The 14,337-nt window shown below is 35.2% G+C and overlaps 1 protein-coding gene across 1 annotated transcript in view; it reads left to right on the top strand.

Annotated features, from left to right (window-relative positions):
- Positions 1–11,432, top strand: part of KLHL42 (kelch like family member 42) — a 30,872-nt gene extending 19,440 nt beyond the window's left edge. Inside the window, exon 3 of the mRNA XM_072654459.1 lies at positions 8,843–11,432. Within this exon, the coding sequence (XP_072510560.1) occupies positions 8,843–9,294 (452 nt within the window). The 3' untranslated portion in view covers positions 9,295–11,432. The remainder of the gene's footprint in view (positions 1–8,842) is intronic.
- Positions 11,433–14,337: the final 2,905 nt, after the last annotated feature.

Genomic DNA, 14,337 nt, shown 5'->3' with positions numbered 1-14,337 from the left:
GATATAGTCTTATCAGTAGAAGTAACATTAAAGAAATTGTATTACCATCTGTTTTGCTGTTAGATCCTAAGAACCATGGAGGCTTTTGAAACCTTATATGTATTATTTCCTCCTATTAAGTCAATTAACTAATTATTTACTATGTGTGTGGTACTCTGCTAAGTGCTGGGGGTACAAATACAAGCAAAAAGAACAAGAGTTCTTACCTTCAAGGAGCTTATATTCTTTTTTTCCCAATCAATTTATTTTTAGTTTTCAACATTCACTTCCATAAGTTTTCAATTTTCTCCCCTTCTCTTTGCTCTCCCCCCAAGACATCAGGCAATCTGATATAGGCACTACACATACATTTCTACTAAACACATTTTCACATTAGTCATGTTGTATAGAAGAATTATAATGAATGGGAGAAACCATGAGAAAGAAAACAAAAAAAAACAAGAAAATAGTCTGCTTTGCTCTGCATTCCGACTCCTTAGTTCTTTCTCTAGATGTGGATGGCATTTTCCACCCATTTTTTCCATCATTAGAAGGAGCTTATAGTCTAACGGGAAAGACAATGCATAAAAAGAAGCTAAAAACTTGAAGAGTGGAGGAGAGTGTGGTGGCAAAATCTGGAAAGTGAGTCATGTATGGTCTGGTTGCTTCCTCAAAATGGAGGTTCAGGAAAGAACTCAGCATTGGAAGAAGGAAGTTGCAGGAATGAAGGGACAGTGTAGCTGAAGCAGGGTCTGGATAGTAAGGCAGTGAGAAAGGTCTGGGCCTTTTTTAAACATGGAGGTTCATGAAACTCACTGTCTCAAGGAACTGAATTCCTTGAGACAGGGGCTACCTTATTTTTCTTTTTGTACCCCAGTGCTTTGCAGACAGTAAGTGCTTAATAAATGCTTTTTCATTCATTCATGATATTGGTGATGACTGAGCAAAGGGCACCAAGAAAGAGCAGTCAGATGGGAGAACTAGGAGACAGCCATGTCATGAAAATCTAGAGAGGAAAAATTGTCCAGAAGAGGGAGGTCAGCAGTGTTAAATGCTTCAGAGAGATCAGGAAGGGATAAGTATTGAGAAAAAGCTATTGGACTTGGTAATTAATAGATTATTGCTAACTTTAGAAAGAGCTTTTTCAATTAATTGATGAGGACAGAAGCCCACATCCAAACTGTTAAGAAGTAAATGAGAGGAGAAGAGGACATGATAAAGGTATCTTTTTCTAAGGGTTTTGTTATGAAATTGAGAAGAGAGATGGGCCTTACTCAGTTCATGGAACTCTTATGACTCAATATAATCTGTTTTTTGTTAATACTTAATAAGAATTCTTTGGACTAAGTATATAAGTACTAATGATTAATTTCTTTTTCATAACAAATTTTTTCTTAAATATCCATTTCTTGTGAGATTAAGGGACATATCCGGAGTTTCATGTTCAGTTTAGTAAAAGTCAGGTCGTCTGATTTCTGATCTAGTGCTTTTCATCTAAACCACCAAAAACTGTGCTTTGCATGCTGTCCCCATCATGTAAGACCTGGCTGTCATAGAAGAATCATATCCAAATATTCAGCTTGTCTTAAATGAGAAGACTTCTTATACAAGAAAATTTAGTATGAAAAGAATATGTTAGCTTTGTTGCTGTCTAGTGCTGTCTAGCTCTTTCGGATCCCTTTTGCGATTTTCTTGACAAAGATGCTGGAGTGATTTTGCCATTGCCTTCTCCAGCTCTTTTTATGTATGAGGAAACTGACATAAATAGGTTAAGTGACTTGCCCAAGGTCACATAGCTAGTAAATATCTGAGGCTAGATTTGAATTCAATTTCTCCTGACTCTAGGGCTAGCACTCTATCCATTGTATCATCTACCTGTCCCTAATATGATAGCTATCTTGAAGTAATTGAAGAAGTGTTATGTAAAAAAGGGATTAGATTTTTTTTCTGCTTGGCCCAGATGGAAGAACTAGGAACAGTGAGTAGCATTGTAGAGAACAGATTTAAATTCAGTTTACAGAACATGTCTTAACAGTTAGAACTGTACAAATGTGGACTAGACTTCCTTAGGAGGTGAAGTTCTTGGGGTGTTGTTTGTAGTTGTCCTGACTTCAGGTATCTCGATGAGATTGACCCCAACTTCACTGATAGATCAGGTTCCTAGAAAGCAGCTGGATGTTTCCCCTTCAGGGGTCTAGGGGGACTCTTGGGGCAGTTGGATTTTTCTAATGTTACTGACTTAATCCCCTATTCTCACATGTTTCCTTTCAATATCAATAACTAGTGATTAGTACCCCAGTATCAATGAGCTGAAGTCTCCCAACATTTCTCTCCAAACAACTTTAAAATAACACCTCAAATAAAATTTGGTGTGGCAGAGCCAACAAAAGTGAGAGTGAGACATTTTTCTGACCTAAGAAAACTTAAAGAGGTCAAAGGAAAAGTCTTTGACACTGGGGTAGAAGCCTGTCTGGAGGCCACACATGTGCTGGAAACAGTGACTGCAGTAGCAGCAACTTTGGGAGCTCTCAGTCCAGACATGGTAAGGGGGATGGACAACTGGTCAGAAAGAGATTACAGGGGATGCTTTTTTGTCACTGGGAGTGGCTGGCACTGATTGGCAAGACTGTTGTGCATAAAGTAGTTCTGGGTTACACTTCCAGGGTGGAGAGAAGCGTAGGGGATCAGTCCAAGGGAGTAGGGACCCTTGACACAGTTCCAAGAAAAAGAGAGCACTAGACTTTGGTGGCTACAGAGGACCAGGAGCCCTTCCTGGGTAAAGACTGAGGGCCGAACAGGAAAATGGTGACCACACTTCTCCCAGGATCACACCACCTTGGAAGCACCAAAGACTTGAAGATCCCAAGAATTTTTTCTGAAAACAATAGCACAAAAAACCCTGAAACCTAGGGCAGTGCTACCGCACTCCTAGGTGAGGTTACCCAACTTTAACATAAAGTTCAAAGTCAAGAAATAAACTAGAAAAATAATCAAATAGCAAAAAAAGAATTTGATCACCAAAAGCTTCCGTTGTAGCAGGGAAGACTAAGACATCAACTCAGAAGAAAACAATATGAAAATAGCAACAAACAAAGCTTCAAAAGAAAAATGCTAATTGGACCCAATTAGCCCAACAAGAATTCCTGGAGGAGTTAAAGAGATGAGTGGTAGAGGAAAAATTGGGAAAAGAAATGAGAATGATGCAAGAAAATTATGCAAGAAAAACAGCTTGGTAAAAGAGACATATAAAAAAATTCTGAAGAAAATAACAGCTTAAAAAATTGGTAAATGATAAATTGGTAAGTGGTAAAAGAGGCACAATTCCCTGAAGAAAAGAACGCCTTAAAAAGCAGAATAAACCAAACGAAAAAAGAGGTACAAGATCTCACTGAAGAAAATAATTCCTTAAACATTAGAATTAGGCAAGTCAAAGCTAATGACTCCATGAAACATCAAGGAACAATAAAACATAGTCAAAAGAATGAAACAATAGAAGAAAATGTGAAATATTTCATTGGAAGAAAACTTGGACAACCCGAAAGCCATGATCAAAGAAAGAGCCTACACATCATTTTTCAAAAAATTATCAAGGAACGCTGCCCACATATCTTAGACCCAGCATAAAAATGAAAAGAATCTACTGATCACCTCCTCAGAGATCCTAAAAATGAAAATTCCCAGTAATATTATAGCCAAATTTCAGAACTTCCAGGTCAAAGAGAATGTTTCAAGCAGTCACTGAGGATCACACAAGATTTAGTGGTTTCCATGTTAAAGGAGTGGAGGCAAAGGAACGAGGACTGCAACCAAGAATCAATTATCCAGCAAAACTGAGTATAATCCTTCAGGGGAAAAAAAAATGAATATTTCATGAAATAGAGGAATTTCAAGCTTTCTTGATGAAATGACCAGAACTGAATAAAAAATTTGACATTCCAACACAAGACTGAAGAGAAGCAAGGTAAATGTGAAAGAGTGATTATAAGGGAGTTAATAAAATGGGAAGATGATATGTGTAATTCCTGAGAATTTCATCATTATTAAGGTAGTTAAAAGGACTTTATATAGACAGAAGGCATGGGTGCAAGTTGATTGTGTTGCAATAATCTCCCCCCAAAATTGAAGGTATAAGAAAGAGGGATGCACTGGGAGAAGGGAGAGGTAGAAAGGGAGAAATTTTCTCACGTAAAAGAGACAGTCAAAGAAGAACTTTTATAATGGAGGGGAAAATCCAGAGGAAGGATGGCAGACAATGCTTGAACCTTACTTTCATTGGAATTTGTTCAAAAAGGAAAGAATATATATGCACACTCAGATGTGTATAGAAATGTAACTTACCCAATAGAGAAATAGGAGAAGGGGATGATAAAAGGGTAGGTGGATTAAGGGAGGCAGTGATTAGAAGCAAAATAGACTTTTGAGGAGGGACTGGATAAAAAGAGACAGGAAGAAACAGAGTATAATGAAATTAAGGGAGAATACACAATGAGTAATTACAACTGTGAATGTGAATGAGATGAGCTCACTCATAAAATGGAAGCAGATAGCAGAATAGAATCCAGCAATATGTTCTTTACAAGAGACAAACTTGAAACTGAAAGACACACAGCTAAAATAAAGGGCTGGAGCAGAATCTTATACCCTTCCTCTGAAGTAAAAAAAAGTAGATAATTTCACAATCTCAGACAAAGCAAAAGCAAAAACAGATCTATTTAATAATAGATATATAATATATATTATATATCTAATAATAGATATGTAATATATATCTATTTAATAATAGATATATAATCTATTATATCTAATAATAGATATATTAATAATAATACTATATAATATATATTTAATAATAGATAATCAGGGAAACTACATTTTGCTAAAAGGTACCACAGACAATGAAGTAATATAAATTTACAGCAGGTTTCTCTGATAGACTCATTTCTCAAATATATACTGAGTATAGAACTGAATCAAATTTAGAGCCATTCCCCTAATTAACAAATAATCAAAGGATATAAACAGGCAGTTTTCAGAAGAAGAAATTAAAGCTATCTATAGTCATGAAAAAATGCTCTAAATTACTATTAATTAGAGAAATGTAAGTTAAAACAGCTCTGAAGTACCATCTCATACCTATCAGAAATGACAAATATGGAGAAGTGAACTGGTCCAGCCATTCTGGAAAACAATTTGGAACTATGCCTGAAAGGCTATAAAACTGTGTGTACTTTTTGATCTAGCAATACCACTACTAGGTCTGTATCCCAAAAAGATCAAAGAAAAAGTAAAAGGACCTATATGTCCAAAATTTTTTACAGCAGCTCTTTTTGTGGTGGTGAAGAATTGGAAATCAAGGGGATGCTCTCCATTTGGTGAATGACTGAACAAATTGTGGTATATGATTGTGATTATAGCACTGAAATCACGGGGGGTGATTTCAGAAAAACAAGGCAGCAGCTAGATGAACTTATGAAAAGTGAAATGAGAAGAACCAGGACATTATTGGGCATAATTAAAACCAACTACGACAGTCTGGGTTACTCTGATCAATACAATGATCCAAGGCAATTCCAAAGGACTGATGATGAAAAAATGTTATCCACTTTCAGAGAGAACCGATGAACTCTGAGTGCAAACTGAAGTATATTTTCTTTTTTTAATTTTTCTTCCTTTTTTTTTTTTTTGCAATGGACATTTCTTTTGCAGGATTTCACATTTATAACTGACATACTGCTTGCTTTCTTAGTGGGTAGTAGAGGGGTAGAAGGGAGGAGATTTGGAACTCAAAATTTAAAAAGAAAAGAATGCTAAAAATAAATAATAAGCATAAACCAAAAAAGAACATGAAGAATTAAAAGCAAGTCATGGGGCAAGTAGGTATTGCAGTGGATGGAGCACTGACCCTGGAGTCAGGAGCACCTGAGTTTAAATCCTGCCTCAGCCATTTCCAAGCTGTGTGATTCTGGGCAAGTCACTTAACCTGACTGCCTCCAAAAAAAAAAAAAGTGCATCAGAAAGACATGAACTCATGTAGAATGCAAAAAGTAGAACCAGGAGAACAGATTAGAGGACAATCACAATAATGTAAACGATGGCCTCTTTGAAGGACTTCAGAACTCTGAACCATGCAGTGACCAAACGATTTCAGAAGACCTCTTGACAGAGAGGTGTAGATTTGATGCAGAATGAGACATCCATTTTTCACATATTCCCAATACTTTGATCTCTTTTGTTTGACTTGTCTTATCTGAGACAAGGAAAGGCTTCTCTGGGGGGTTGGTAGGTTAGTGAGAATTAAAAGGGGTACAAAAGAGAAAGAAGGAGAAGAGCGTCAGTAAAGAAGGAAAAAAGGACATGGAAAAACCCTCAAAATCATAAAGAAACACATGATGATTTTATTACTTTTTAAATAGTTTTTAAAAATAGGTTGTAATAATAGTATGTAACAGAAACTCATCATTTCAAATAAAATCCTCTTTTTATATATAAAATTTTGGAATATTTGTGTTGATTATGTTCATAATGAAAAGAAAAAATGAAATTCCTGGTATTATTTGTCTTTGGCATGCCAATTCTTCTCAGATATCTAGTTCAAACAATAGATGTATGGCTATTCATTTCAGAAAGTCAGATCATTCTAACAAGCACAGTCAAGTTCTAGATTGCTTATTTAAATTTATTTTCATTCTGAGGCAGGCATACTCTCACAAATAAGGAGAGCAGGGTGGTTGGAATTAGTGCAGTAAGTGTCCAGCTGTTCATGCAGACCCTGGGATATCAGTGCCGTTGCCCTCAGGGTGCTCTTCACATGCCCCACCATCCCAACACCACTCCCTTTTAGCATTGGAAAACGCTAAGGCTCCAATGTGTGGATATCCTTCCCAGACTCAGGCCCAGGCTCTTAGGGAGTGGAATAATTGATGAAGCTCCAGGACTGAGAGGGTTTCCAACACTGAGGAGATTTGGGTGTTAGTGTTCTAGGCTAAGTAGCTGCAGTTAGCTAATTAAAACTGTGGTTCTGCACCTTGAAAGAAAAGAAGAAATTGCTATTAGAGATCTTTGAGCAACACAAAGGAGTCACTTAACATGGTTATGATTGAGTCATTTTAGTTGTATCTGACTCTTTGTGACCCCATTTGGGGTTTTCTTGACAAAGATACTGGAATAGATTACTATTACCTCCTTCAGCTTATTACAGATGAGGAAACTAAAACAAACAGAGTTAAGTGACTTGTCCAGGGTCACACAGCTAGTAGTTATCTGAGGCCAGATTTAAGCTCAGGAAGATGAGTCTTCCTCTGATTCCAGGCCCACTTAGCTGCCAGTTAACATTAATGGACTGAATTAGGTCCTACTACATAGTTTATTCCTAGTTTTTGTTTATACGGTATAGAAATGCCTATAACTTCACGGAATTATTTTATATTCTGCTGTTTTATTGAATCTCGTTTCTTCCTGATTGCTAATATTTTCAAAATATGCCCTCATGTCATGTCATCTGCAAATAGGAATAATTTTATGCAGTGTTTATATCTCTGATATTTGTATAATGGTGTACAATACTAATGGTGAGTAGAAGCATCTTTTGCCACTGTTTGTACTAGGGAAACATTTAATGTTTCTGCATTACAAATAATGCTAGGTCTTGGCATTTTATATATGCTTTTGATCATATTAAAGAAGGCCTCTTCTATGTTTATGCTTTTAAGGGCTTTTAACATGAGTACTATATTTTGTCAAAGGCTTTTCTTGCATCTATTAAAATAATCATATGGCTTTTGTTATTTTTATGGATTATATCATGAATTATGCTTGCCAATTAATGTTGAACGACTTGTAAATCCATCTGGTTCAAAGTTTTTGCTTTGGTAGTTCGTAAATGGCTTGCTTTATTTCCTTTTCTAAGTTTGGGTTAAGATTTCTATTTTTTGCTTTGTTACTTTTGGTATTTTATGTACATATTCAACAATTTCCTTTGAATTCTAAGTTTCACTGGTGTATAATTGTATATAAAATTTTCTGATAATCCTCTTTATTATTTCTCTGCTCTGAATTCCCATTTTCATTTTCATTTTGTAATTTGGCTTTCCTCTTTCTTAGTTTCCTTGGTTAGTTTCTTTTCAAGTTTCTCTGCTTTTCTGATTTTGAAAATTCTTTCCTTTGTGATTATCTTAGGGTTGCTAATTCATTTTTCTAGTCTTTAAAATTATATTTTGAGTTAATTGTTTTTTTTATTTTATGTTTTCAAAGAAACAAATTTTCTTTTTGAAGACTACTTTAGTTATGAACCATAAATTTTGCTATATTGTCTTGTAACTAAAATTATTTTTAGTATAATATTTTTCTTTGTCACTTATTCATCATGCAAGATGCCATTAGTCTTTATTTAGATCTGTATCTTTTGTTCATATATCTTGAATTAATTACTATTTTTGTCTCTAAATAATATATATTATTTATGCCTTTTTACATTTGCTTCTGATTCCTTTGTGCCCATCATGTGATCAATTTTTGTAAAGGTACTATGGATTTCTGGGAAATATATATTATATATATATATATATTTTAAAAAATGTTTCTGTTTATTAGTCACTATAAATCATTAGACAAATCTAATTTTTCCAATAATTCTATTCCACTCTACATTTTATCTTTCTTATAGATTTGTTTAGTTCTACGGGGGAAATAAGAGTTTCCTCGTACTTTTTAGCTGGAGCTATGTAGACTCAATAGTGAACTAACTAGATTCGCATTAAGTTACTCTAGTAACTTTAAAGTGCTGTAGTACAGAGAGATGGGGATGTGCTGTGGGTGGTGAGCAATGTCTGTGATGTTTACAATTTTGCTTATTCTTTTATTTTAGATAGGAATATGAACATTTTGCAGTACTGTCCCTCTTCTGATGCCTGGACTGTTTTTGAAGTATGTGATGTCCACATTCGCAAACAACAGATGCTGTCTGTGGAGGAGACCATCTACTTGGTGGGAGGTTGTCTCCATGAACTTGGAACCAACAAAAGGACCAACCAAAGCGAGGACCAATTAACAGTGCAGTCTTACAATACAATTACCCGGGAATGGCTCTATCTCAAGGAGAACACATCCAAATCAGGTCTTAACTTGACTTGCACCCTTCATAATGATGGAATATATATTATGAGCAGAGACATTACTCTGTCAACTAGCTTGGAACACAGAGTTTTTCTCAAGTATAATATCTTTTCAGAGAGTTGGGAGCCATTTAGGCGTTTTCCGGCTTTTGGACAGAATTTACTGATTTGTTCTCTGTATTTGCCTAGTGAAACAGAAATATGACTGCATTTAATTTAGCATTTTAGAAAATTGAAAGAACCTAATTAGAAAAAGTAAAATCCCATTACAAGAATGATTGGCATTTGCCCAAGGGGATAATGCAAGCTACTTTAGGCCACATATTTAGCATTTATAAATAACCTCACTACTTGAACTTAATTCACTACTTTTAAAGATTTGTGACTTCAATGACATTTGTACTCTTTTCACCAACACTGATAATCCACATCTTAGTAAATAAGTTTTCATTAGTTGCTTTGGACAAAAAATTTATCACCAACCTCTAAGTAGCCTAAATGTCAAAATATGAGTAACTCGGAACTTCACTGGGCTAAATGTTAGGCTACAGACACATATCTGCCTGCCTCCTGCTCAAAGCTGTGGGATCATCCTGGGGATTCCAGAGTGAGTTTGGAGATGTCTTGAGTTCTCTTTATCAATAAACAAGCATTTTTAAAGCACTTATTACATACTATTCCCCATGTTGGGGTTTGGAAATATAATACAAAAAGTGAAACCATGCCCCAGTTAGGCACTGAGCTCCTAGAGGACAGACTTCATGTGTATCTCCAGCACTTAGCACCGTACTTGGTACATAGTAGGCACTTAATAAATGCTTATTGACTGAGAAAAAAAATTCTAGGTTGGAGTTCTCCTGCCTAGGGCTTCAATCTGGGATTTTTATTTAAGTTATTAAATGATATTAATCCCTTTTATTAAGGGTTAGGAAGAAGGAGGAAAGACAGTTGACTCAAGGTTGGGGGCAATTGGGACAGCCCAAAGCCTGAATATACCCATAAGGGAAGAAGTGCCACAGTCTGGTAGATTTTTGAATCCTTTACACCAGAAGAGAGTTTTCCAGCATTACGAGGGGCTCCTGGAGGGATACCAACATCCCTATCAGTCACAATTAAGTAACTTTAAATTCAGACTTCATTAAAGGATGCCCTGGGGCCATCATTCTTCATGGCCAATAATAGCTTTCCATTTGCTGGTCTACCATCATCAAGTTTGGAAACCAGTGAATATAATTGTTAACAGATGAAAAGTTCAGGGATTTGTTAAAAGGAAGAACAACTAGTTTAGATGACTAAATCATTGCACCTCAGTAGGATTTGCTTTTTGGAAATGGGAAGGGGGCATGTTCCAATTTTGAAACAGTGAAGTCAACAGTAAGACCTTGTCTGTGATAAACATGGTACTTTTCACATACTTACATATCTGAAGACATTAATTGTACTTGACCCAATACAACCCTTTTGGGGGACATTGCTGTGTTTGTGTCTAGAACCTTTCTTGTAGGATAGGACCTGCTGGACTTCAAACCTCTCTGACATAGCTTCCAAGAACCCAGGGATACTTCTATGCCAAGTTAAGTTATCACAATAGGACTTTAGTGGAGGCTTACTTGAACTAGTTACTTGAAAATTTAAAAAAAAAAGAGAAACCAACTTTTTAAACCTCAGGGGAACATTCCTGAAAGTATTTTTTATCCAAACATGACATCCATGATCCAATATATATTTTAAGTAATGCGACTAACCAACAATGATTAACTGTGTTTTTTGCTTGATTAAGGACCAAAGTCAATGAAATAACATAAATGACATAATATTTAAATTCTTAAGGCATCTGAAATATTATTAGTATCTTTGAATAGTGACAATTTTCACATTTTAAGCATCCTATTTAAATAATTCCATTCAATAAGAAATTAATTGCTTCCTTTGTACTAGTGGATTCCTAGAATTTGCTAAATTCTAGGAATACAAAGACGAGAAAGAAATAGTCCCAGCCATTAAGCAGCTTACATGAAAGATGTGTTCATGTAGTTGGAGAAGGAAATGGCAAAACACTCCAGTACCTTTGCAAAAAAAATTCCAAATAGGGTCACACAGAGTGACAGAACTGAAACAACTCAACAGCAATTCATATAGTCCCTCAAACATCCAGTCTACCCAAAAGTCTGCCTCTGAAATTCTTAGCTCTGTTCTTTGAGTCTTTTTTTTCCTTTTGCAACTGTGAATTTATTTAAAATGATATAAGTTTTGGTTTAATTCACATAGTAAAATCTTGCCTATCAGATAAAATGTATCCTAAGGTGATTTTTGTTATAAAATAAAAGTGGATATATAAAAGAAGGGTTTGTGTGTTTGAACTTTGCCCTCAAACTTAAAAATGGGGGGAGGGAAGGGGGGAATTCTAAAGAGAAAAATCTTGCCTTGAAATCTTATCATTTTGTTTAGTGTATTTGATGTGGTTCTTATTTTAAAGTTAAAAAAAACCCGAACCCTGAGGTGTAATTCAGGCAGCTTGATGATTTGACCTTTTCCTCTTAATTGATTCTTTATTCTTGTTGGCTAAAGTGAGGACAGCTGCAAAACACATGTGCCATTGAAAAGCTGAGAGGAAGCAGTTGCCTAAAAGTAATAGTCTCTAGTGGTGTTTGCAGTAATAGGAAAGGTGCTAAATTCTTGCCTTGGTTATCTCAGATGGAACATATCTTAATTTAATCAGATTCCTAGACAGTCATTTATTTTTCCTGTGAGAATTCAATTATAAGTTCAAACTGCAGCCAAGGATAGCTCAACATTCTCAAAAATTAGACCACACATACTTTTTTAATGCAAACTGGATTTTGATTGACTAAAGGCCTTCAGTAAGATTGTCCTTTGACACTCCAGGGGAAGCAATAAATTAATAATACAGTGATTGTACAGCTAACTGCTATCCCTTGCTTTTACAGATGAAACCATTCCAACAGCTGTGGCTTACTTTAAGAAAACTTGATTATATCTGTAAAATATTTGCGAGTCAATCTATTTACCAGGGTACACTTGAGACCTATACAGATACAATCTTTAAAGAAATAAAGTATGACTTAAGTAAGTGGAGAGATATTTAGTGTTCATGGTGAAATCACAGCAATAATGAAACTGACTAAACTGTCTAAATTAATTTACAGATGTAGTGCGATAGCCATCAAAATATCAAGGGGATACTTGATAGGGTTAAAGAAAATAAACTTCATTTTGAGGAACAAAAGGTCTAGAATTTCAAGGGAAATTTTTTGAAAAGTAAAAATGAAGGGGAAAGAGCACTCCAAATCACAAGTTGTACTATAAAGCAGCAGTAATAAAAAAAAAAAATAGAAAAAACCCTTTGATACTGGTTAAAGAATAGAAAAGTTGGTCAGTAGAACAGATGTGGTAAGGAAGAATTAGAAACAACTTAAATCAGTTTTTGATAAACCAGAGAATATAAATTGGGGAAGAATTCTCTATTTGCTAATTACTTCAAAAGTTGAAAGAAATCTGGCAAAAATTAGTTTTAAACCAGTGCTTTTATGCCATATGCTACAATGAGTTCAAAATATAGCCTACATATTAAAAGACACACCAGTAAATAAATTAGAAGAGAACTAGATCAGATACCTTTCACAGCTTTGGCTAGGAAGGAAATTCTTAACAAAATAGAGGCTATCACAAAATGTAAAATGGCTTATTCTAGTGCATGAAATGGAAAAGCTTTTGTATGAACAAAATCAACACAATTAAAATAAGATGAAAAATGGTCAAGTTGGGGAAAAATGTTTACATCAAACACCTCTTGTAAGGGACTGAGAACCAAGATATGTAGAGAACAAGCATAATACATAAGACCAAAAACTGTTCTCTGTGAATAACGGGACAAAGGATGTGAACGAATGGCTTTCAGAAGAACTGAAAACTATAACAACCCTATGAAAGATTGTTGCAAATCACTAATAAAAAGAAAATGCAAATTAAAGCAGTTTTGAAATTTCACTTCATATCTAACAAATCAGTATAAATAACAGAAGTTGGAAACAATGAATGTTGAAGAGTTTATGGAGCAAACAAGCACATGCTGTTGGTAGAGATGAACTGATCCAGCAGCTTTGGAAAGTTATGCTGAGAAAGTTACTAAACTACATATTTTTTGACATAGAGATACAGCTGTTTGGTGTGCATTTGAAGAGGTCAGAAATAGAAAAAAGACCCCATGTACATCAAAACATTTATAGGAACACTTTCTGCAATAGTAAAGTATTGGAAATAAAGATACCTATTGATTAGTGGAATGGCTAAGTCAAATTGAGTCAATAAATGTCATTTACTGACAATAAATATTTATCAAACTCCTACTGTGTTCCAGGAACTGTGCTAAGCACTGAATAAATGAATTTGGTAGAATGTTATTACACTGGAAAAATGACAAATATGAAGACAAGTAGAGAAACATGGGAAAACCAATATGAACTTGTGCAAAGTGAAGCACTATCAGGGAAGTAATATGTAGAATGGCTGCTGCAGTGGATAGAACACCAGTGCAGGAATCAGGAGAACCTGAGTTCAAAATCTCACCTCAGACACTTGACACTCACTAGCTGTGTGACCTTGGGCAAGTCACTTAACACCAATTGCCTCATCCTGGGTCATCTCCAGTCACCCTGATGAATATCTGGTCACTGGATTCAGATGGCTCTGGAGGAGAAGTAAGACTGGTGACCTGCACAGCCCTCCCTCCCTCAAAACAAAGTCAAGTGCAAGTCATGTCATCATTTCTCTGATGGCATGCTCTTCTTTAGCAACGAAGGATGAACACACACGTAGAATGACTGCAAACAATGTAAATTGAAATAATGTAATGACCAGTCTTGGTTCCAGAGAAGAGATGTAACGATAACTCATCTTCTTTTCTTTGCAGAGGTGGGAATCACTTCATGTGTAATATTTCATGTAATGTTGAACTTGGTTGAAAGTTTTTCTTTTTCTTTTTTTAAAGCTTTGTTATAAGGGATGGTTCACTTGCTAAGTAATATAACAACAACACTTAAAAAAATTCAAAACCACATGTTTTTGCATAAATTCACAAAACAGACTAATCACAGGGAGGATGAGGGAAATTGTTTACAAAAGGATTTTTTCAATATGTCAAAGGTTTTTCCACATAGTTCCTTTAAATAAAAAGTTCTAGTATGTGTAAAATATGGTATTATTCACAAAATTCAATTTTCAAGAAATG

This window comes from Notamacropus eugenii, chromosome 3, assembly GCF_028372415.1.
Source record: "Notamacropus eugenii isolate mMacEug1 chromosome 3, mMacEug1.pri_v2, whole genome shotgun sequence".
Taxonomy (NCBI): Eukaryota; Metazoa; Chordata; class Mammalia; order Diprotodontia; family Macropodidae; genus Notamacropus; species Notamacropus eugenii.
This window is presented reverse-complemented; position numbering and strand designations above follow the sequence as displayed.